Source organism: Xiphophorus maculatus, chromosome 24 (genome assembly GCF_002775205.1).
Source record: "Xiphophorus maculatus strain JP 163 A chromosome 24, X_maculatus-5.0-male, whole genome shotgun sequence".
NCBI classification, from domain to species: Eukaryota; Metazoa; Chordata; class Actinopteri; order Cyprinodontiformes; family Poeciliidae; genus Xiphophorus; species Xiphophorus maculatus.
This window is the reverse complement of record NC_036466.1, coordinates 6,217,799-6,241,253: the sequence shown is the minus strand read 5'-3', so window position 1 is coordinate 6,241,253 and position 23,455 is coordinate 6,217,799. Positions and strand designations below refer to the sequence as shown.

The 23,455-nt window shown below is 41.4% G+C and overlaps 1 protein-coding gene across 4 annotated transcripts in view; it reads left to right on the top strand.

Annotated features, from left to right (window-relative positions):
- LOC102233521 (guanine nucleotide exchange factor DBS) overlaps nt 1-23,455 on the top strand; it is a 42,027-nt gene that overhangs the window by 14,844 nt on the left and 3,728 nt on the right. For 3 of the 4 annotated variants that reach the window (XM_023329897.1, XM_023329895.1, XM_023329898.1), the window contains exons 2-28: nt 5,762-5,845; nt 7,852-7,966; nt 10,517-10,607; nt 16,427-16,540; nt 16,764-16,880; nt 16,971-17,120; nt 17,754-17,878; nt 17,982-18,096; nt 18,171-18,290; nt 18,683-18,874; nt 18,945-19,136; nt 19,218-19,371; nt 19,455-19,507; nt 19,617-19,696; nt 19,792-19,858; nt 19,934-20,049; nt 20,139-20,208; nt 20,318-20,410; nt 20,493-20,585; nt 20,661-20,786; nt 21,295-21,516; nt 21,596-21,688; nt 21,776-21,854; nt 21,935-22,001; nt 22,233-22,339; nt 22,521-22,613; nt 22,849-22,923. In XM_023329897.1, coding sequence (XP_023185665.1) covers nt 5,762-5,845; nt 7,852-7,966; nt 10,517-10,607; nt 16,427-16,540; nt 16,764-16,880; nt 16,971-17,120; nt 17,754-17,878; nt 17,982-18,096; nt 18,171-18,290; nt 18,683-18,874; nt 18,945-19,136; nt 19,218-19,371; nt 19,455-19,507; nt 19,617-19,696; nt 19,792-19,858; nt 19,934-20,049; nt 20,139-20,208; nt 20,318-20,410; nt 20,493-20,585; nt 20,661-20,786; nt 21,295-21,516; nt 21,596-21,688; nt 21,776-21,854; nt 21,935-22,001; nt 22,233-22,339; nt 22,521-22,613; nt 22,849-22,923 — 3,003 coding nt within the window. The remainder of the gene's footprint in view (nt 1-5,761; nt 5,846-7,851; nt 7,967-10,516; nt 10,608-16,426; nt 16,541-16,763; nt 16,881-16,970; nt 17,121-17,753; nt 17,879-17,981; nt 18,097-18,170; nt 18,291-18,682; nt 18,875-18,944; nt 19,137-19,217; nt 19,372-19,454; nt 19,508-19,616; nt 19,697-19,791; nt 19,859-19,933; nt 20,050-20,138; nt 20,209-20,317; nt 20,411-20,492; nt 20,586-20,660; nt 20,787-21,294; nt 21,517-21,595; nt 21,689-21,775; nt 21,855-21,934; nt 22,002-22,232; nt 22,340-22,520; nt 22,614-22,848; nt 22,924-23,455) is intronic. The other variant, XM_023329899.1, reaches the window with a different exon arrangement.

Below are 23,455 nucleotides of genomic sequence, written 5' to 3'. Positions count from 1 at the left end.
AGTGTTAGTGGAATGAGTGATTCTTTTTCCTCCACGGCAAGTAAAAACACAACCCAGTAGGATTAGCTGCTTTCTCCCTACCTCTTACCCTCTTTGTGTGTCGTTTCCATTTTTTTATCCTCCCCCAGCTCCCTTTCTAAGGTTTCATGGTCTTTGTTCTGTGTAGTGTAATGACTGGTAGCTATGGCCGGAGGCAGCTAAAAAAGGGCTGCTGTCATATTTGCTGGCTTTGGTCTCAGCGGAGCTATTACTGTAATAGCAGAGAAAGAGGAAAGGAGTGGATGTAGACTTAAACCCACAGAACTGCAAGCATATGTACGCTTTTGTAGTCCAGTGATTTGGGAATTCCTTTGAGCCATAAATAATCATGTGGGATCACAAGCCGGTTGTGCTTTTGCCTGGAGGGCAGGTGGAGTTTTATAATGTCTTGTACCGAAGTTTGTGGCTTCTGGGTGGAGTTCACATGAGGTATTTGGTGGCTATAAAATCTGCTTGTGCGAATAAAACTTGTGATTCATCGTTCCATTCTGATTAATCAAACCAGGATTTTAATTTTGACAGAATTAATGCGATATTTGAGGGCAAATGTTGTGAGAGTTCTGACCGGCATTGCTACTCTGATTTTCTTTTCCTTTTTCTGTAATTAATGCAAACTGAGACAGTGGGGTTAGACATAAGCATCTAATGCCTGAAATAAAAATGATCCAAAATTAAATCTGAAAGTTCTGCTCTCAACTCCATCACTAATAAGGCTTTTCTGAGCCTCGCGTTAAGATGTTTTCATTTTAATATGCAATCCAGGCCCAGAATAAAGCTTCGTGTATGCAACTAATGAGATCAAAATGGAGCTTGTTTTGTTTAGCAAGCACTCATTACCATGCAACAACAAGCTGACTGATCCCACAGCATAACTGACGAGACTAATGAGCCATCCGTCATAAAGCAGAAGCTGCTTTAATTGCTCAGTGCAGATTATTCATCTCTACACTGTAAATCATACCACTGGAAGCCCACCAATCGGCAGTTCTTGAAAATGGTTTGGATGCAGCTTGCTCGAGCCGGAGCAGGGGTTGCGTGTCTGTTGTGACGGCAGCGCAGACTGTAGACAGAGGGACAGTTAGCGCGTTGTTTGGTCGAGATGATGATGCCACCATCTATTCAGTAAATCAGGGCTCAGCGCCCGAGACAAGCAAGCCCGAAGCCATTGTTTTTGCTTGCGGCAGGGAGCACGTCAACGTTGGCTTCTCAGCCTTTCTTAGTAATACAAATGTAACAGTTGAACACCTGCAGAATTGAAATATGAAGCTGCCCTCAGTGCTGCTTCAGGACATGAAGAGGAGCCCAGCTGAGCCCTGGAATCCTGTGAACATCAGTAATAATCTAATGTTTGACCGCATACAACCCGTCTTAAGCCACACTAATTCGAGCTTTGGGTGTGGGGATGGGTGCATAGCAGGCCGCTTCTGGCCCTGTGACCCAGTTGTTGTTTGGCCCCGGTGTGTGAGTGCATGTCAGCCGCTGGCCCGTGTGCTTCAGATAGCACACAGCGGGGACAGATGGAGCTTTGGTAAACCCACACTGTAATGCCAGATAATATGGCTCGGATTCCCTCACACACACGTGCAAACATATATGCAGACAAGCTGGAGGATTGTCGCTTCTCTTTTTTTTTTTTTTTGCTAAAACACCCGGCTGGCCACATTTCTGTTGCCATTTGATGCCAGCAGGGTGGCTTTTGTACTCATTTGACAAACACTTTAATTTTTTTATATATTTGAATGAATAAATGAACATTTCTGCTTTTAAGATCCATTTTGCAGAAAAACACCTCCCCAAATGTACATTTATTAGGGATGCACTGATCCAGCTTCATTCACTTCCAATACAGAAAAAACAGTTCTGAATTTACTTTAAACGCTTCTTTAAAAAAAAGAGAGACTACCTTGATTTGTTTTCTTATATTTTGTTTTTCTGAACATGTATAACTTTAACACTTACTGTAACATTTCTAAGGTCAGTTCCTGCTGCATGTCTCAGTTGTTTTTGGGAGCATAACTTCCAGCCAGGGGAGTTCAAGTGTGTTTGAGCGAACATGATACGGCTTCCTGCGGCTTTGAACTTTGACTGGCCACCAGCAACGCCAGCCGAAAACAAGAGCAGAGCAGCTGGCTGCTGTCTTTGAACCGCTGGTGTGTGTGTGTGTGTGTGTGTGTGTGTGTGTGTGTGTGTGTGTGTGTGTGTGCGCGTGTGTGTGTGTGTGTGTATTCAGCAGCGGAAGACCTGTAGGAACATGACTACTGCACAAAGGAGGAGGCTGTGTGTGAATAATGGGGATAATACCAATCTGTCTTTACAGGATTCAGCTGAAAAATGTCCTTCTTTCCACCTCTACATACCAGCATAACAGTTTGATTTGCTTCACAAATCTAGATTACAAAATAAAGAAAATTCACACACAGAGTTGTGAGTTTAGGGTTGCAACAAAGCCTGCAATTAAGCGTTTAACTGAAAGCATCTCACACTTGTGGAGAAGCCGGAACAGATGTTGCTCGCTTCTTCTTTTTCATGCAGCAGTTGTCACCTGCCAGAAACAGCAAAACACGACTAAAGTTCAGAGTTTGACAGCTTCTGGGTTAAAACCAGCTATAGAATGTAACTTTTCATCACAGACAATTAGAATATTACCCCCAAAAAAAATTTATTTCAGAAAATCTGTTCAGACAGTGAAGACCTGCATGCAACGAAGGTCTAGTCAAAGCATTATTAATAACTTTTCTTCCAATTGCCGTCAAGTTTGCCAACATTTTCCAGTGTAGGTGATGAATGATGGAAGAAATGTTGCAGTTGTTGGAAAGTGTTGTGCTTCTTCTGACCCAATCGCTGCAGACGGGTCACATCCAACGTATCGGCTGCCTCCAGGCATTAAATATGTAGACACCTTCAAAGAAACCCTGTCCTCCATTTCATCTCATTGAGACACGATCACCTTAACCCTCTCTCTTCATTAAATATCCCCGCCACCTCTTCGCTGTCCTTTCACCCCTCTAAATCCACCGATAAACTCAGCTGGAGATGCTGAGGTGGTGCAGAAATGTCTCTCTCTCTTGCTGAATCCAAATAATACGCTGTTGCCTACATGTGCGGCGCTCCGTTTTAATATGAAAGTTGTTGGATTCGTCGCTCAGAGAGGCTGAGAAAAGGGATGAATGAAGTGTGGGGGGGGTGTCAGAGTCTGGGGGAAGGGAACAAGGATCCTGGGGGGGGGATTCTTTCTAACCCCTCCATAATCACTATTTGTGTTTGGCAGCATTGGCCCACTTCTGCTCTGTGTCTGTATATGTGTGTGTGTGTTGTTTGGTGGGTAAAAGGGTTCATTTGCAACCCGTAGTTTAATTTCATTCAGGCCACGGAGGACAAAGCAGCGTTTTCGGGTTGCAGCAGCCCTGAAAAGCCGCCCGACGCCTGAATGTCTAATAGATTTGCACCGTTTATCGCTGTACCACAGGAGGAGTGTGTGTGTGTGTGTGTGTGTTGTGCAGATTGGTTCAGCTTAATCAAATCGGTTTCCTCCCATTTATAAAGAATGTTGTTGTCATCCACACCAAGCTAGTAAAAAATAAATAAATCACTTCCAAGTGTTAGGGAAATACTGATATTAATTGGTAAGATAATGACATATTCGACAGCTTGGTTATCAATACATAATGCAAATTCAGCAAAATATTTTGCAAAAGCATAAGTTCAGATTTTTTTGACAATGCAAACAATGAAAAAAGATAATTTTACATATAAATAATGCAAACATTTTAGTAGTTTTAACATAAGCTTCGAGATTCTTTCCAATAATTATCTTTATTTCATATTAAAAAACACCAGATTTCTAAGATTTTTTAATAGATCATTAAAAAAAACATCATAAATCAAATCTTATGAAATCTGCAGACAATAAAGAAGGAATGTATAAGTTAGTGAAAGAGAAAATTAGTGAATATACCAGAGAAAGACCAAAATAGAACAGCTAAACAAGTACACACACACACACACACACAAATAGAAATATATCTGAAGTCAAAGCCTAATGCTACGTGTCAGGCTGTGGTCCAGAGTTGGAGTCCTGGTCGGAACCGACAGCTGCTACGGAAAGCTCAAAACAACACACTGAAACACACTCATGTGTCAGTTCACTTTCTCCCACAGGCTGCCTCATATATCGTCCTCTGATACTGAACATAAAGTGTTGGAGCAATCATTCACCACCTTTCCCTTTTTACTCCACTTCACAAGTACGACTAAAAAAATCAAAAAAAAAAAAAAAAGAAAAGACACCCATCCTTTCTATTTACTCTTTGAATTCTTTGATAAACTGTTTCTGCTTAAGCCTGTTTCTTGTCACAGCTTCATTAAGCTCCATTAAACCGCCATACTAATCTGCTTAAAGCATCCACCTGCCTCTGGACTTTCTCCTTAACTCCCTCTTTTCTCCATATCGGTTTTTCCCTCTTCAGAGCATCTTCTCTTTGCCCTTTTCTTTCTAAAACAATTCAAAAAATGATTTGTAATCTAAACATGTCAAGGATTTTTTGGGGATTGAAACCAAAGTTGTAAACCTGAGTTTCTCTTGCTAAGTCAGAGTAAAGTTTGGACTACATAATAGACTTAGAGCATGTAGAATGAGTCACTGTCTAGTCGGTGTGTGCTGACACGTATGGATATGTAACATTACTCCAGACGTAATCTTTTAATCCGACTGGTTTCCTTGTCATATGGACCAGACATTTTTATTTTCAAGATAACAAAAAAGTTAAATGTGCTGCTAATACTACAACAGAGATTTTCTAGCTGTTTTTTGTGATAATCTGAAAAATATGATGTGCAGCTGTATTCAGCTCCCTCTCCAACAGCTGTTCACGTCTGCTGGTTGTATGCCAGTCCTTTTCCAAACAGCTTCGGACTGAAAAATCTCTGAGCAGCAGCAGCGAAATGGCAGGCGATAACAGCAAATACTTGCACGAAGAATATAAAATATATTTTATAGCAGAAATGCTGTACAGTAAGGGCAAAAATTCAACGTAAATATTGTGTAAGAACGTTAAACAGAGTTGGTTAATTTAAAAAATAATGTTCAATGTCAGCTTCATTCATGTGTTAATCTCCTGCTGCAGCTAAAAACTGACATTTGGCCTTCCTCCCTGCCTGCAGCAGGCTCCTGCATCCAAACACAGAACCAGAATGCAGAAACATCAACCTCAGTTTGTCTCATTTCCAAGGTGTGAAGCATTGTGATGCATACGATAACTGTAAACTGCCTTACAGTGAGCTCTGTGGGGCAATTTAGACTGTTAGCAGTTTGTTTGGTTTGTACTTGGATTGTAATTAGCGTCGCTCACTGCCAGCTACACCATTGTGCCTGCAAACCTCCCCGCTTCATGTCAGCGCCAGCCTTCGTCTGCATGCACACACCCCCTCAGAGACGCTCTCAGTTTTCATTCACAGCCGCGCACGTAATTGCAGACTGTTGGCACTGCCGGGTCAAACACATGGGGGAATGGAAAGAGGAGGGGGTTTTCCTCTGGCTCTATATGTCTGAGCGGGCTAAATGAGATTACGGTAATCCAACTTGACCAGGGAAGAGAGGAAATGCAAATGCTGTTTGTGTCATCCTCTTTCCACCCCACTTTCACCTATAAAATATGTATTTCTTCTATAACGCCAAAAATGCATGTTGATTTTTCTTCTATTTTTGCTCATTTTTTTTGTTCAGATGACATCCTGCGGAAGGAAGACGGTCCTCTGTTAGCAGCTCAGATTGGCTCCGAACTGCAGAAGCAGTTCGCCATCCTGCCAGGTTGGTTTGATTCACTCCCAATGCAGAATCATAAAACATCCCAAAAAATTTGGGGGAAATCCTACCTTCAATTTGAGCACATTTAGCCAGTGAGGTCGCAAATGTTGACCTTTGTGTCAGTTTGACATTTTACTTTGAGTCCGAATCGAAGTCAGATTTCTGTCATGACTACTTTACACCTGCCTTACTTGAATTGTCTTTCCCATTTTGAAGAGTCACAGTGGTTCGTATTACAACAAACTCCAGGACAACAGGAAGTCATGCATTGTTTATTGAGGGTTGAGAGAGTCTGATTGGGTTGGAAAAGCAAAATTTTATTCTGAAATGAACTAATTTATCATTTCCGTTCTAATGATAGCACCAAGTGTTGAATGAAAGACTTGTTATTTTTAGATGGTTAACTCAATAGATGACGTCTTATTTGGTGAAATGAAGTTTCAGCTGTATAAATTTAATTTGGAGGTCCTCATACGTTTACTAAAAAAAACTAAAACATTTTTGAAGAAGATATTGGTTTGGCACCTTCTAGTAAGTCCAAAGGTTTTGTTAAAATTCGCGATATCTTTTATATCTCGCCATGTAGCTTTGGCCAAGAGCTATTTGGGCTTAGCTCTTGGTGTCTAAGACAAAATCATGGAGTCGAAAGCATCACAGGCCAAGAAAATGAAAATAAAATCAAAGTAGTCTGAATTTCTTCTATTTTATTTATTTTTATAGGAAAGGAATGTCATTCATCGTAGATCCAAAACCTAAGAAAGTATTTTGCACCAAAGGCGTCTAGTTTTTAAATTCTTTTGGGCTTCATTGAAGGAATTTATTCTCAGTTATAAAAACAGAATTTAGGTCACTTTTTTTCAAAACGCTTGCTACGTTTAGCAAAGTTTAATAAGTCCAACAAAAGCTGGTTTGGGTGTAGCAAATTCGGCTTATCAGTAAAATTCTCTGGACAGACGAGGCTCTAAAAAGATAAAATACTTCGTGTCTTACTAAACACTTTTTCATTGTGAGAAAAATATGTTGGAAATCATTTCACCCTGATTAAGAATGGAAAAACCTCTGTTTGCATCATCCACCTGTGCTAGAGGGGTCAAGTTTGAATCCTTCTTGAATTGCATTTCCTGGTGTGTGAAGGAAAGGAAGAAAACAAGGAAGAAAAAACTCTGCTGCTGTCTTTTAGGCGTCTCTGCGGGAAAAGTTTAATGCTTCTCTGTTTCTGACGACAAGTCGACCCAGATAAGAGACACACAGCATCGCAGACAGTAAATTACACACAAATACACACTTGGGGAGGGGGGGCTGTTTTGGGTTGCCATGATGATCGCGACTGCTGGTGAATAATTTACTGTGGTGATGATGTGCTGTGTAATCTGAGTCTCTAGGGAAAGGAAAGGAAAGGGCTGCTCTGTGGATTAAACATTAAGATATATATATTTTTGAGTATAAGTAATGAAAATCAGTAAATTACAGCCTATAAAAAAGAAAGTGTTGATGCTTAATCTGGCTTTTAGAGTTGGAAGAAGAAAACTTTTGCTGAAAGAAATGATACAATGGACTGTGGAAGAAGAACTTTTTGGCTACCTTTGGTGGGGAATCGAACGCTGCACAGCTCCCTGAACACACCACCCATATGACAGTGGTCGCAACAGGAAAGCTAAGCCAAAGGCAATCGGTCGCACACAATTTTATTTTGGTGCATCTAAATAAAGGGGTCCGAAAACAAAAAACAACAAACCTACATTTTCAGATTTTTACCTAAAAAAGATTTTAAAAGCAATGCATCATTTTCTATCTACTTCAACGGTGAGCCTGTTGTTGAAATCCCGATGGAGTTCATTAATCTCAGTTTCTGTAATGTGAAGAAATTGACTGCTTTTTGATACTTTTTTGGACCAGTTTATCTAGAAACAAATCTTTCACAGATAGCCCAGTTAAATCTCATTACACCCAGGACTTAAAGAGGGTTTAAGAAGTCAATAATGACTCCTCCGTGACCTCTGTGTCTCCAGGGGGTCGCGGGATCAATGGCCACCCCGTCATCTTCCTCCCAGAGTTCCCGGCGTTCGGTGAGCTGCCGGAGGAGGAGCTGCAGAATGTGCTCCGCTACCTCACAAGGGTCCCCAGGTTAGTGCAGCTGCTTGTACAATAATACCGTGTGGAGCCTACAGATGGCGCTGCAACACTAAAGGCAAGGAAAAGGAGACTGAAATGAATTTTTTAAAAAGAGAATTAGGGATTACGCTTGAACTATTAAACTTTTTTTCACCATTTTTTTTTTACGATAAAATGTAATGAAAGAACAATTTGGGATTTGCTTTAAGGTCTTATTCGTTATTTTTTTTAATAAAATAAAGTCAAAATCAGCCCTTTACGTCTTTCTCTCTCACACATAATTCATCTGTTATCAACATGACTCTTGTACATGCTTTTTTTTTTTTTTTGTCTATGCCTGATTACCTTTCATATATAACATCCACCACACACACACACGCTCCTGAGTCCCCCTCCTCTCTGCTCTCTCCCACTCCAAGCTCTAATTGGACGAGAGGCTGCGGAACTTGGCCGTGATTGGCCGAAGAGGCTCTGAAGTGGCTGATGGAGGAGCAGAGAGGAGGAGGAGGAGGAGGGAGATGCTCTGCAAGGATGGGAATGGTCACCTCTCTCCGTCTACAGACGGCAACAAAAAAAAACCCAAAGAAAAAACAGTGGATGAGCTCAGGATAAGCAAGATTTAAGGACGATTGGATGATCACCATGGAATATTGAGGATCTCTTTCGTTTCACCCTGAAGTATTTGGATTTTCCACGTCCCCTTTTCTCTTTGGTTTTGGATGTTTTTACCAGCAGAGATGGATTGAGGATTTTGCTGCAGCAGCATTCACTCGGTACATCATCTGACAGCCGGAGAGTTCGGCTCTGCAGCGTTAGCATGTTGGCAGAACACTCTGTTCGCCGTCGTTGCGTGTGTGTGTGTGTGTGTTTGGAGGTGTCAGGGTGCATGTCATGTTGTTCAACAGGACCTTTCACGAAAACGTGGCATTGTCACACACGCCCACGCACGCACACACTTAGGAGCATTAGCTTAATGAGGCTGCTACATATGGCTCTGCCTGTGGAGTGAATGGCCAGATTTTCTCCCTCCTCGCACAACAGCGCATTAATGCGGTGCCAAAAAGGTTGCCATGGTAATCAGGATGGTTGCTCATAATCGCAGCCGGTGAGAAATGATGACTGCAGGCAGCCGGGCAGCGAGGCTTTGACCTTCATTGGGACCCATCTCGATTCTCTGAATGTGTTAAAGTCTAAATGTATGAAAAGATAAAACTAAAAAAGAAACAGAAATCAAGCGTGAGCTAATTAAACTAGTCCTCCTGAATTTACATTTTGTGAGCCTTCAAATGGGGAGAAAATTGATGGGTTGCGCTGAAAGTTATTGCACCGGTCAGGTCAATTTTTGAAGAGTTTATATGTTAAGGATTAGAATGCATAAAAGGAGAAAACATGCCCTGTAGTGCCTTCATATATTGAATAATAATAAAAAAAACATATTACATGAAAACATGTCGATTAGTCATAAAAATCTAAACAGAATATGTGCTCTTGATTAATGTGCTGAATTTTAGCGCATTAATGAGTAGGAAAAAAATCATATTTTTCAGCAGCCGATCAAGCAATTTCCAGTATTTGTTTTATGAAAACTATATTATAATAACATCACAGAGAAAACAGCTTTTCTTGAAAACTGTTGTTGCTTTGACTGAGCTTTTCCTGACCTGCTCCTCTTGGGTTTGAAGGACTAAAATACACATAGGAGACGATACGACATGCTGCAGACTCATTAATTAAAATTCAAGGTGGCAAGTTTAAAATCAACTGCCAATCAAATGAAAGAGAATATCATTTATGCATCATAAACTCAAAAGATGCTGCAAAGTGCATGCTGTATGATACGTTTCTAGACCAAAAGTAGTAGGAATTTTCACTTTGATGCCCTTCTGCTCTCTAATCAGTCAACCAAAAGACAATTGTCCGATTCAATCTCTAGCCTATTGATTGTAGGATTTACAAAAAGTTTGTATTTTGAAATCTTTTATTTCAAGCAACTAAATCAAAGTGACATATCACAAATTGCTTCATTATTAGCGTTCCGCAGGTTGAGCTTTTCCTGGCTGATGCTGATTTTGTTTGAAGTCTGACCCACTGATTCTAGTTTTGAGCATTTCCAATTCTTTTGTTTCTAAGGAGTAAAACCCTTAAGAGGGAAGAAAAAAAGAAACACAATAATTTTCAGTTGTACACCAGAGAAAATGTGTAAATGTATAGCTTACAGACTGAGAAATGTAGAAAGTTTTTTAGCTTTGATGGCTCGAGGGAAAATCGTCCGGTTCCGACCTCAGCCGACATGTTTGGTGCATCTTCAAAAGTCATGACATCACAGTGAAAGCAGCCCCAATGTGGTCAGCCGTCATCCAACACAACTATTCTTACTATTACTCCAACGTGAATCTGCAAAACTGGAAGACGTCCTGCTTGGAGCATCCAAATTAATCTTTAAGCCCCCCTCGTTGGTCCCACGTAGCGCTTCAACACCGCACACCCTCTTCTTATCTGTCCGCCACACGAATGCGGCAAAGTGTCTTTTCCCCCTGCGATAACGATGCCTCTCTCCTGCAGCGTCGCAGCGTCTGGAGAGGGCTTCATCCTGATCATCGACAGACGGCTGGACCGATGGGCCGCCGTCAGAGCCACCCTGCTTCGCATCGCAGTAAGACCCCCGTCCCGTTTTGTTTGTGCGTTTGTGACTGAGGGAGGAAAGTGCGTTGGCAACGGCAAATGGCTGTTTTGGTCTGGCCGTTGGGTTTTACATGATTTAATGCTTGTTTTCACGCCGATCTGTGGGCTGTCAGTTGTCTGTGGGTATAATTTAGTGAGAATAATGGATGTTTTAGGATGAGCTACAGTGCGAACCAGATTCACTGCTGCTACTTATTCATGAGCTGCGTTGTTGAAAGGGCATGTGCAAGCTCTCTGCGTCTTCCTGGATGTTGAAATGAGGTGGGAAGTTAAAAATAGCGTATTATTCCGGAGTGGGAGGTGGAGTGTCTCACAACATGTGAGACGGTCTCCTGCTGGAGCAGAAACGGATGTTATTCACACTTTTTTTTCTACTCAGGCAAATCCTTTGACATTTTTTTGTCTGTGTCCTTTTAGCCTGTTTCTAGATGATCTTAGCCTTGCCTAGAATAAGCAGAAGAGGGATTGAATCATTTTTAAATGGACACGACAGTGAAAAACAATCCAGAAAAGGTTTTATATTCCAAACTTAAAGAGGAAAAACAGTGGACAGGTAGAGCCGGACCAATGAATAAATACAGTATGTGGCTCTTTTGTGTCCGAGTAACTTGGGACAAAATGGCTGTAGAACAGTTCAATGTTTTAGAAAGTAACAAATTGCATTGCAAAATAATCTTTTATATAGATTAATCATTCTTTTCACAATAAAATCCTTTTGCACAGACGCTTACGTACTTGTGTAAACTGTAAAAAAAACAAAAAAACTTTGTGTATCGATTAGATCACTGTAATAAGACTTTACCAGGTCCAGATCCTTTTTTGTACTGTAAAACGTCGACATTGCCCAGTTCTGTTTGCGCCTTGATAACACTGTAAAAACTCTTATACAGATCAGATTCTTGCTTACACTGTAAAAAAAATAAATAAATCTGACGAGACACAAAAACTTCCATGTTCACAGATTAATAATATATATTTTACAATTAATTGCACAACCTAATCTAAAATAAACACTTCTAAGATAGCTTATCTCCTGTTCTGGTGTAAATGAACATGATCAAATTTTTTTGTTTTTAAATAATTTTAGCTACTTATTTGTCTATTTAACACAATAAAAAAATATTGTCACACTGTAATTGCTTATATTATTTCGATTTTCATTAGGAAGAACCCTGTGCTGTTTGAAAAAGTACGTCCTTTTCATTCGATAACTTTGATTCTCTTGCAAATTTCTTGAATGACCTCACCTGTACTGCGTGTGGATGTTATTTAGCAGCTCTAGCAGCTTGAGGACAAAGCTTCACCTTACCTTACACATCTTCTGTCTGGATGCTCGCTCTGTCTGCTACCGATTAGCTCCCCCAACCAATCTGTGCAAATCTATGCAAATGTATGCTAATAGGATACTAATTACCCTCCAGCCTAATCACTCTGTTTGAGCAAAACTATTCCCATAGTGGCTATAAGCCGTTATGAGACTCCTTCCACTTGTAGAGAAACATCTGAGCACTTGAGACGCAAACACGGCAGTAAAAATGAACCATAATCACAGTCTGCTGATTGGTTTGGTTTGTGTGTTTATCTGGTCATTTTTCATCAATTCTTTTGACTTAAAACAAACATTTTAAGTTACTTGCAAGTATATGAAGATATTTGCACTAGAAACTAGACCAAATATACTTAGTAAGAGTTTGTGTTTTTGCAGCGTGAGCACGTTTTTGGAAAAAACTGAGTTTAATTTTACAGTCCACACCGAGACCAAACTACTGCCAGACCTCTAAGGCCAGGGAATCACATAAATAGAACCTGTCTGACCACATGAAGTAGGCTAAGATATCATAAACAGCAACACAACACGCCCCGATCTGAAGTGCAAATCATAAAATCCTGAACTTAATAATAATAATATCCTTCAGAGCACATAGCCTGACGAAATGTCACTGCCTGATTAGCAGTAGTATGATTTATTAAAGAGGCAAACAGGAGATCAATATTGAACTCTCACCGCTGGCGTACGAAGCGTCTGGTGAAGCACAGGCTGGAACGAAAAGAGATTTTCATCCTCCAACCAAAATCCACCTTGCAGAGGTGCTTTGAACATGTTCAGTCTTTCATATTTCTGTAAAACTAAAGGACAGTTCATGGACACTAAGTGTTTTTGCAGGTGTTGTTTAACATATTTTGTATAGTCTGTAGGTGTTTCCCCTTTCCTTGTTTTCCTTGCCATTTTTATTCAATCGCTTCTCTTTAAATGAAGCTAACAAAAGGTGGAGATGATTGTAGTGATGAAGCCGGGACGATTTATGTCTTTCGGTGTGATAACATTGTTTCGAGTGGTTGCTGAGTTTATCAGCAGGGAAGCAGAAGCTGCTCTGCAGGGTCTCCCCTCCTCCCCTCGCCCCTCCTTCTTCTTATCTCTCTTTTTTTCCTAATTGTTAATCACTTCATTCTGTCCCGATTCTGTTTTTCTAATGGCTTGTTTGTTTTACTCTGAAATAATAAAAAAAAAAGCCTCTCAAGTTGAAATCTAAGGGGGGGAAAAAGACAAGAACGAGATGTTTAATTTCAACAAATTCAATATATTTTGTGTAAATCTACATTTATCTGAATTCAAAGACATGGAAGACGCTTCATTTTTAATGTATGAAGCAGAGTAAGAAATTCACAGTGGACAGGAATTGTATTATAACCTGAAGGCTTTAACGGCAGGTGGTGGGAGGACACAGTCTCTGTTCGTCCTTTGTTGGACACGCCTGACCAATGAAGCTCTCTCTTACTGAAAGATGAAGCTTGTCTTCCTCGCTGTGAAATGTGCTCTTTGTCAAGGTTTGCAATTTGCTTTTTCAACACCAGAAGATGGAATTAATAAAATACAGCGGGACTTTTTCCATTGTGTTTTAGCAAAAACGTGTGTTTTGATTGTTTGAACCTCATAAACAACATTTTTTTTATGTGAATTTGGTAGATGGAGTAACAGTAAACATTTTTATTTTGCTTATGGATGTCGGTTTTTGTGATGTGATGCTAAGCCAGTATTTAACCACAACCATGCAAATTTCAGTTGTTGCTTCGTTATTTTGTGTTGGAAAAAAATTGTCGTTGAAATTTAAAATTTCTAAAAATGTTTAGAGATTTAATTTTTGGAAAATCTGGATTTTATGATTGCACTCCATGGGGTCTCCATATTTCAGTGTTGCAGAGCGGCCATCTTGCTCGAGAAGCGTGCTTTACAGCTTCTGTTTGGACCTTAAATTCAGGTTAACTCTATGACGAAGTATTAGGAACAGGCTAATTTTTCATTTTTTTAAATTATGAAAATAAAGTCATAATATTTGAAGAATTAAGTAGTAATTTTATGAGAACCCCAGCACGAACAATAACTATTTAAAATGCAATTTGTGTAAGTTTTACAAATAAGAAGATGCTAAAGCTTTGAACACATCTGTGTCAAATTATTATCAGCAGCCCTATGTTAAATAATCATATATGGGGATCATGCAGGCTGCCAGTTCTTGCTTTTTATCCTTCTCCTTCTACAACTTGTTCCGTAATAAACCCCATGTACAACGTTTGCTTTATTTCAGAGGCACCAGTACAGTCTAACAGGATAAAGCTGCATAAAGGGACCATTTTGTCTTTGTTGCAGTCCACCTTTGGGAGTCAGAGTAATGCATCCGCAGCCACTGAACCAAGCAGGAGCGTTGCTGCAGGCTGAATGGCAGATGGCTCTGTCAGCGGGTGCAAACACAAACAGCGAATATGTTGCAACACGTAAAGTCAGCTGAAAAAAAGGGCAGGTGCAATATAGCTTTTGATGTATGGATTTAAGCTAAGTCCCTTCTTTCTAATGGAAAGAACATTTTCCACATCTTAAACACTAAAACAGAGGGAGGAGGTTTAATATCCAGGCGGGTCGGACTCCCAGTGGGACCATGTGGATGTCATTAGAGGACATGCCAGGAGAAGTTCCTCCCTGTCCACCCGTCCTTCCTCACCGGCTGAATATAAATCAACTCGGTCAGCATCCTGATCCGTATCATTTATTAATGTGTGCTTTTCATCCGCGAGAGCCCGGGGTCCGGAGAGGCGTGTGCGCATTAGCATATATCTGTGTCGGCGTGTCAGGGGGATGCACCGAGCAGCTCCAGCATTGTCATGCTAATGCAGGGCTACAAATTAAACCAGGACCTCTCAGGGCTGATTGAATTTAATGGCTTCCAGATACACATATGTTGCTCTGTGTTCGCTGCTAGCGGAGGAGCGAAGCTGCTTTTAGAAACAAGAGGGCTTTTTGTTAAAAATATTAACATTTTTTTTAAAAATGTGTTTCTGTTTGAAGAAAAGCAGCACATCAAGGGTTACATTTTCCAGCCTGTAATGAATGGAAAAGCAAATCAAAGCTTTTTTTTCCCTTTTTAGCTTTTCACAATATCATATCTCCTAGATTAGCTGTGGGAATACCTTTTTTTTCTTTTATATGGCGTCATGATCTTGTCACGCGTCTTCCTAAGCTCGCCTCCAGCCATGTAGGTGTGTGTGCGCTCCTGTGTTTGTGTGTGTACATGTCAGTCTGCATTGATTTATCCCGTCTAACAGGGAGGAGCAATTCACTCAGGGGTTTCAGAGGAAGCCACATCCAATAAAGTCTTTGAGCTGAGTGGCCTCTTGGGTTCTGTCCTGTCTATCGAATGGCTCCACTGTATTTTGAACAGCGTAGAGAGAAAAGCTACGGTTAAGTTGCAGAACCGAAGTGCAAAAATGCAATGCAATGTAGGGGGTTTAAGATAAGAAGGTATTTAATTCAAGAATAAACACAAGAACTGGTTGAATGCATGTCATATTTGAAGTGCCATGAATGCAAATGCTGCTTGCCAATGATAAATGTGGTCTGTTGGATGAACTTTTCAAAGCCATCGATGCCACATTGGAAGCATGTTTTCTAAGATGCTAAAAATTCTAATTCCAAGAGGGGGAGGGGATCCTGAGGAAGGAAAATTAAGAGGAAAAAACAGAAAAACGTAGGTTTATATCATGATATTGTGCAGCCTGATGTTAAATACACTGCAAAAATACAAAATCGTCAGTCTAGTTTCAAGTGCAAATATATTAATACCCTTGAAATAAAACAAAACTGACTTTAAGTAACATTTTGGCAACATATGAGAGCTTGTTTTAGGTCAGTTATGTCTTAATATTGATTTTAAAAAAGTGCTAGTTCCACTGACAGATAATTTCACTTACAACATAAGAAAAAATGTCTTGTTAGAAGTTAAATAAACTGCAAGTGGAACAATAGAAATAAATGCTTCAAGCCTTTTTCTAAACACATCTATTTCTCTTTAATAGTATTAAACTCAATTGTCTTTCCTGGTTTTAAGAGTTTCATGTCATATTTATACCATTACACCAAGAACTCAGAGATTTCTAATTAAATCTTAATATATTTCCTAATATAATTTTTTTTTAATTATTCAGCTGTGAATTTTTTTTTATTATGTATTGATTATTAAATGCCTCATGTGTCTTTTCTCTATGGAACTGCATCCACAAAAACAAAATGTGATTCATTCATTGATAGAAATGAAATTAGGCCTAAAATCAAAGGATTACCCAATTTACAAGGTTAGAAAAGCTACGGTTTTAATCAAAAGCCTTAGGAGTGTCGGATGTATTCCCCCCTTTCCCCTCCCCAGAAAATCCAAATTGGAAACATCTGACAAATTAAACCTTCTTTTAACATATAGAGTCTGGCTAATAAACATGTTTTTGTTCCTTTTTTCTCCCACTCAGGGTTCATTTCCAGGGAACTTGCACTTGGTTCTGGTGTTGCGTCCCACTACTCTGTTCCAGCGGACTCTCTCAGACTTCCTGTTCAAGTTCAACAGGGATGAGTTCAAAATGAAGGTGCCAACATGACCAATGAATGTTTGATCACTTAGTTTTATTTGTTGTCTCTCATTATTATGTGTGTACAGTGAGGGTTTTAGATGTAACCACACAGGCAGTTGCCCAGGGCGACATTACAAAGGGCGGCTCAGAAACACCAGATAAAAAAATGAACTTAACCTTTCAGATGTTTTTTTTTCGCCCCTCCTTGGAATCTCCTCTGATTGCATGTCTTTATCAGGTGGTGATGCTGAGTACAGTGACCGAGCTCCACGCTTATATCGACCCGGGGCAACTGACCACAGAGCTGGGAGGCACACAGGAGTACTGCCATGACAGCTGGATCACACACCGCACTGTACGTCAACGCAAAAGTTTTGTGTGTTTTCTGCATATTCATGGCTCCAGTTCAGGTTTTTCTTAAACGATCGTCTGTATTTCTACGCAGGCCATCGAGGCGTTCGCCCTCATGGTGAAGACCATGGCACAGACCCTGCAGGCGTTTGGCACCGAGCTTGCAGAGACAGAGTTACCCAACGATGCAGAGGCCACCGTGGACCTGCTGCACAAACACACACTGCAGAAAGACACAATGAAGGTCAGCAGTCCCCTTTCCTCTTCCATAAATATTTGAAACAGGATTATATTTACATAAATCTACGGCAAGCAGATTGTGTTTAATGTAAAAGTATCTAGTTATCCTAATTGATGTAAAGTTTTCTACGCTTTGGTGTTGACGGCTTAAAGATGGGATTTTTTTCTGCACAATAATTGTGACTAATTTGAAGGTTAGTGCTTCAAAAACCTGACTTCCAGCTCTTACTAATTGGATAAAGGAGTATTTTCCAAATAGATTTTTGAACTATCGACTAGTTAGGTCTGGTACAGGGAGGTACAAAGTGCGGCCTGAGGGCCATATGTGGCCCTAGGAATGATTTTGTGCGGCCTTTGTCCACAAGCTTCATTTCACCAGACTGTTCGTGGAGAGACACTTAAAACTAATTAAAGTGAATGATGCAGACAAAATAGAATAATCTTAAAACAGAAAGACAAAGCATTCATCTTTTCTCATGCATATTTTTTGCTTTCATATCACCAAGAATATTTATGAAGTTTGACTTGAAAGTAGAATCAAGGTGAACCCATTTATTTAACTAGGCTAAATAAGAGGGTTTTAAAAAAATATTGCGTATTCAGTTTGTTTGCTAAAGAATGTCTTTCCAATTCCTAGGAGGACCTGAAGGTGGCGCTGTCTCAAGGAAGGCGTTTGCTGGCTTGCATCAATGAGCCTCTACAGACAGACCCTGATTACAACATGACACAAGATGAAATGGAGAACTTGGCGACTGTTCAGAGGTGCGTGAATGGGGTGGACGCATCCAAAAATAATAATTCCACGAACAAACAAAGAAACCGCTTCTCACAAATCTGCTTCTTTATTTCATTACGTCTGCTTCAGACTCCTGGGTCAGTTGGACGAAACCCAAACGGCGTTTGATGATTTCTGGGAACGTCACCGCACCAAGCTGGAGCAGTGTCTGCAGCTCCGCCACTTTGAAAAGCACTTCCGTGAAGTTAGTCGCGTTTTGTGCCCTGCTCGCACCGTGGGGAGCAAACTTTCAAATAAAAGCGCCTTCCTGTTTCTTAGGTGCGTCCCCAGCTTGACGTGATGTTCGAGCGCCTGTCGGGTTTCTCTGAAGTCAGCATAAGCCCCGCCCACGCAGAGCACGTCCTGCGAGAGCTCAGCAGCCACGAGGAGAAGGCTTGTGTAAGATCCCAGTATAAGAAAAATAAAAAATAAAATCAGTTCAAGATGTTTGCAATACATTTTAATTCAGTGTTTATAGGAGGGCACTACACTTCCTTGCAGAAGAATTCACACAACATGATTACTTGTAGATTTTGTCGCAAAGTTACAACTGCAAACTTCAATGCGCTTTAGAAGGATTTTATGCAGTTGACGTAAAATAAAGTGGTGAACAACTGAGTAATGGAAGAGAAAGGATTAGCAACATTTCAGTCAAAATAAATGACTACAGGCAGATTTATTGGTATTAAAATGATGGGTCCATTATCAGTCAGTGAAACACAAACTGTTCCATCTAGTGTTTTATCCAAAGATTGCTTTGACATGCCGTTGTTTGTTTTTTGTTCTATCAGGAGCTGATGGACCTCGCCTTGTCTCTGGCCAGCGAGGGGGACAGTCTGATAGAAAACTCTCACTACGCCGAGGACAGCATCCGGCCGAAGTGTGGCGAGCTGCGAGGCGTGTGTGAGGAGATCGGCTCCACTCTGCGGGGCAAGAAGGGCCTCCTGCTCAGGGCCCGGGAGCTGCACCACGCCCTGGAGAAGGTACCGCTACTGAAATAACGTCAGGAATAAGACAATCTGGACGAAGCGCTGAAAAACACTTTCCTTGCAGGCGTCCCAGTGGTGTGAGGACGGGATCTTGCTGTTGGCTAACCAACCGGTGGACCGCTGTCAGTCTCAGGATGGAGCCGAGGCGGCTCTGCAGGAGCTGGAGCGCTACCTGGATACAGCAGCTCTGCACACCATCTCGGACCGCGGCGCCATCTGCTGTCAGTACGAGGCGGTGCTCAATCCTCAACTCAGGGTGAGAGGATGAGATTTCATTCTGAGAGTTTATGAAAACATGATATGCAGCAACGTTAAAGATGGACTCTTCCTCTGTCAGGATCACGTGGATAAGGTTTTCCAGAAGCAGAGCTCTGTTCAGGAGATGTTTGAGAAGAGACGAGTTAGCCTGAAGAAACTCGCCGCCAAGCAAACCAGACCAGTCCAGCCAGTGGCACCGAGACCGGAGGTCAAGTCTCCGCTCTCCTCTCCCAGTAAGTCTCCAGTGAATGAATGGATGCAGCTAAACATTATGTGAATAAAGTAGTTAAAATGTGAAAACGAAACTGCTTTCCAGACCCAGAGAGAAAAGAGAGGAGATACTCAGCAGATAGTGCACTCTGTAAAAAGGTAAAACAAAATCCTGTACATTTTAAAATTCCAATAAAATATGCTAAAATGTATGAAGCACTGCATCTACAGAGGTTTCTTCTTCTGTAAATATTTACGACATTTCCAGGACGAGTCTCCCGTACACAACGGCGGGACAAGACACGCTTCCCTTTCAGAAGAAGAGGAAAACCTGGCAGTACTTCGTCGGTAAGTCATCCTCAGAATTATAATTTAATAACTGGCAGCCGGGCTAATTCAGATCCGTCTAAATTCTTTGTTTGTTTCGTTTCCTCGGCTCCCAGGCATGTGATGAACGAGCTGCTGGAGACGGAGAGGGCGTATGTCGAGGAGCTTCTGTGCGTTCTGGAGGTGAGCGTGGCGTTTTGCCAGCAGCCCGGTGCTAAGCGCCGGATCGTGGCATTGATTCGCTGATGTTCTGCTCAGGGTTATGCAGCAGAGATGGACAACCCCGCCATGGCCCATCTCATCCCCAGCACCCTGCAGAGCAAGAAGGACATCCTGTTTGGGAACATGCCGGAAATTTATCAGTTTCATAAAAGGTCCACTTATCAGTGTGCTTTTTCTGTCTGATCAAGCTTAGATTAACATCGTTTTTTCAATAATCGGGGCGTTTCGTTTTTCTATCCAGGACGTTCCTGAAGGATCTGGAAGCGTACACGGACTGCCCAGAACTTGTAGGCCGCTGCTTTTTAGAGCGGGTATGATTTTTCTCTTCTTTTTTTTCTTCTGGAATTTCCCACAACAAAGAAACACTTGCTTTACTGAAGAAGTGCACCCGTTACACATTCTGTTGCCGCTTCCCTGCAGATGAAAGACTTGCAGATCTACGAGGCCTATTGCCAGAACAAACCTCGCTCAGAGAGCTTGTGGCGACAATGCTCGGACTGTGCCTTCTTCCAGGTTCGACGCCTTCCTCGTTACGTCTCTTCCGGGAGAAACGCAGCCTTAAGTGTCTCCTCTGACTTTTGCTTTTGTGGTTTAGGAGTGCCAGAAGAAGCTGGAACACAAACTTGGTTTGGACTCCTACCTCCTCAAACCCGTCCAGAGAATCACAAAGTACCAGCTACTGCTAAAAGTGAGCGACCCGTTATTAGTTTTAAATAAAACAAACATGGAGCAGTATTACTCACTGCCTGTTGTTTTCCTTCAGGAGTTGCTGAAGTACAGTAAGGGCTGTGATGGTGCCGACGACCTGCAGGAAGCGCTCTCCTCCATCTTGGGAATCCTGAAAGCCGTCAACGACTCCATGCATCTCATCGCCATCACAGGATACGAGGTTTGCGTAACGTTCATTTGGTTATTTATAAAAAATGCTTTAATCTCAAGTCATTTAACTCCAGTGATTCCTAAAGAAGTGAATTTGACAAAACATACAGTCACAATATCACAATGCCAATTTAAATGTTTTAGAAAAAAAGATCAACACTTGTTCATCACAATAAATAAAAGAACAGTAACAACCCTTTCTCAGTAGATGATAAGTATCTGAAACACAAAATAGAATAATGTAAAAGAAAAATTAAACATTAATTAAGACGAATAAAAACACACAAGCTACAAACATGTTAAAAAATGATGATGAAGTGAGTCTACAAATGCAGCTGCAAGTGTTTTCATTTTTTCTTCTAAAACTGCTTAAATATTTTGATTCAGTCAAATCACATGAAAAGTCTCAATCGCAGTTAGGCATTCGCACAGCATGACGCTGCCACCGCCGTGTTTGACCATCAGCAGCTCCTTTCACTTGGATTGTTGCTTTAATAAGCCACCTTTTCGTCTTTTAGGGCAACCTGTCAGATCTGGGCCGTCTGATGATGCAGGGCTCCTTCAGCGTCTGGACGGAGCATAAAAAAGGTCACGCCAAGGTCAAGGACCTGGCCAGGTTCAAGCCCATGCAGAGGCACCTGTTTCTGCACGAGAAAGCTCTCCTCTTCTGCAAAAAGAGGGAGGAGAACGGGGAAGGCTACGAGAAGGCGCCCTCGTATAGCTTCAAGCACTCGCTCAGCGTAAGCTGACGTCGTTTTCACATCGCCGTCATGTCCTCGTTGCAGGTTAACGTGTCTATCTGTGGGGGTTTATGTGCAGATGAGTGCGGTGGGCATCACTGAGAATGCTAAAGGCGACAACAAGAAGTTTGAGATTTGGTGCAATTCCAGAGAAGAGGTCTTTATAGTGCAGGTAACACAAAAAACAAATCAGCTGCCTCTGCAGACCCGCCTGTAAATCTGCAGACTAAACAGAGGAACACTGGTTTGCTTCGTCCAGGCTCCGACCGCAGAGATTAAAACGGCCTGGGTGAACGAGATCCGCAAGGTTCTGACTCAGCAGCTCAAAGCCTGCAGAGGTAGGCTGGTTTGCTTTACGTTCTCCGTTTCCTGCAACGCGCCGCAGCTCATCTCTGCAGCAAACTGTCGTGTGTTTCAGACGCCACCCAGCAGAAGAGCTCGGACTCTCCGAATCCCACCAGCAATAACTCCTCCATCTCCCTCAGGTATGGTTGCTGATTACTTTGTAAGATTTTGTGTTTTGGCAGAGTAAATGACAGAGTTTTATTAAATCATTTCTTACTTTTTCCATGTAGGCAAAAAAGTTGCTTTTGATATTTGCTCAGGTTATCTTTGTCAGGTACTAAAATGTAACTTACAATCTAAAACATGTCAGTGAAACAGAAGAAATCTGAATTTTATAGCCGTGTGTGAAGTCGCCCGTTTGTTTCCCGCAGCCCGTTCCGCAGCAGCGCTCAGAAGAACCAGAGGAAGCAGGATGAGAAGAAGGTGGAGCCAAACCCGACCTCAGAGGCGAACTCTTGTCCCTCGCCGAAACATAAAGGTAAAAGGTTAAAAAATCACAAACTCAGCTGTGGCTGCAGGGCTTTTAAAAGCGTCCCCTGTCTCTGCTGAAGGCTGCTCTGTCGACTCTCCGTAATCTGGACTCTATTTCTCTCCGTCATCTTCATCTCCATGGCTCTATTTGCTCTATCCTCTCTCCCATTCCCACCCATCGCCTGCAGATGAAGCTGTGACCAGCCCGACCACTGACAGGTCCTCAGTGGCTAAAAAGCGTTTTACTTTGCAGGGTTTCAGCAACCTCAAGAGCCCCAAAGGTAACATTAAGAAACAACAACCTCATGAGTTTCCAGAGCTATAAAAACCGACGGTGGAGGTATCCTGCCACCTGGTGGTCAAAAGTGAAACAATCCTTTTGCTTTTTTTTTGCGCTTTTGTACCTTTTCTCTGCTCTTTTCCATTTTTTCCAAACAAAACCTGACTTTTGCTTTTGCTTCCCCCTCTCTCAACCCGCTGCTCGTTTCTTCCTCTGCTCCCTGCCTGCCCGCCCAGGCTCAGCTCTGAGTCCTGAGCTCTCCTCCAAACGCCACTCGGTCAAGAGTGACCCCACGCCGTTTGGGTTCAAAGGTACATTCTTGTCACGTTTACCGCGGCGTAGTTTGATACTCGTATTGATTAGATTTTACCAGCGTTTCGTGGAAATACTCTCATTTCACATTTAGTTTGTTTTATATGTGGAGAGAAACCGGCTATCTGCATAACGAGCTGTGTTTTCATTATTATTTCATCTCTGACACATTGATTAAATATTCTTATCATGTCCTAATAAGTTTGGGCTTTGAATGACTCTACACTGTTTCTCTTATTACCTTACAAAAAGGCTAAAGAATTGATTAATATTTTAAAATATAAAGGCAATTTCTTTACAAAGAATCTAGCTTTGGCAGCTTTTCATTGCCTCTTTTTGCAAAAAGGGAATCTACAAACTGCAAGCTATTATTTGAGTAATTTTATGTCATTCTGTATCACAATTTAATGATAGAGACCATATTAAACTTTAATAGAAAGATAAAATTCGTTTTTAATGTAAAAAGTTAAATACATTTTCTATAGTAGGTACTATAAAAACAAGGTACCATTTTAAGCATCCAGAATTATG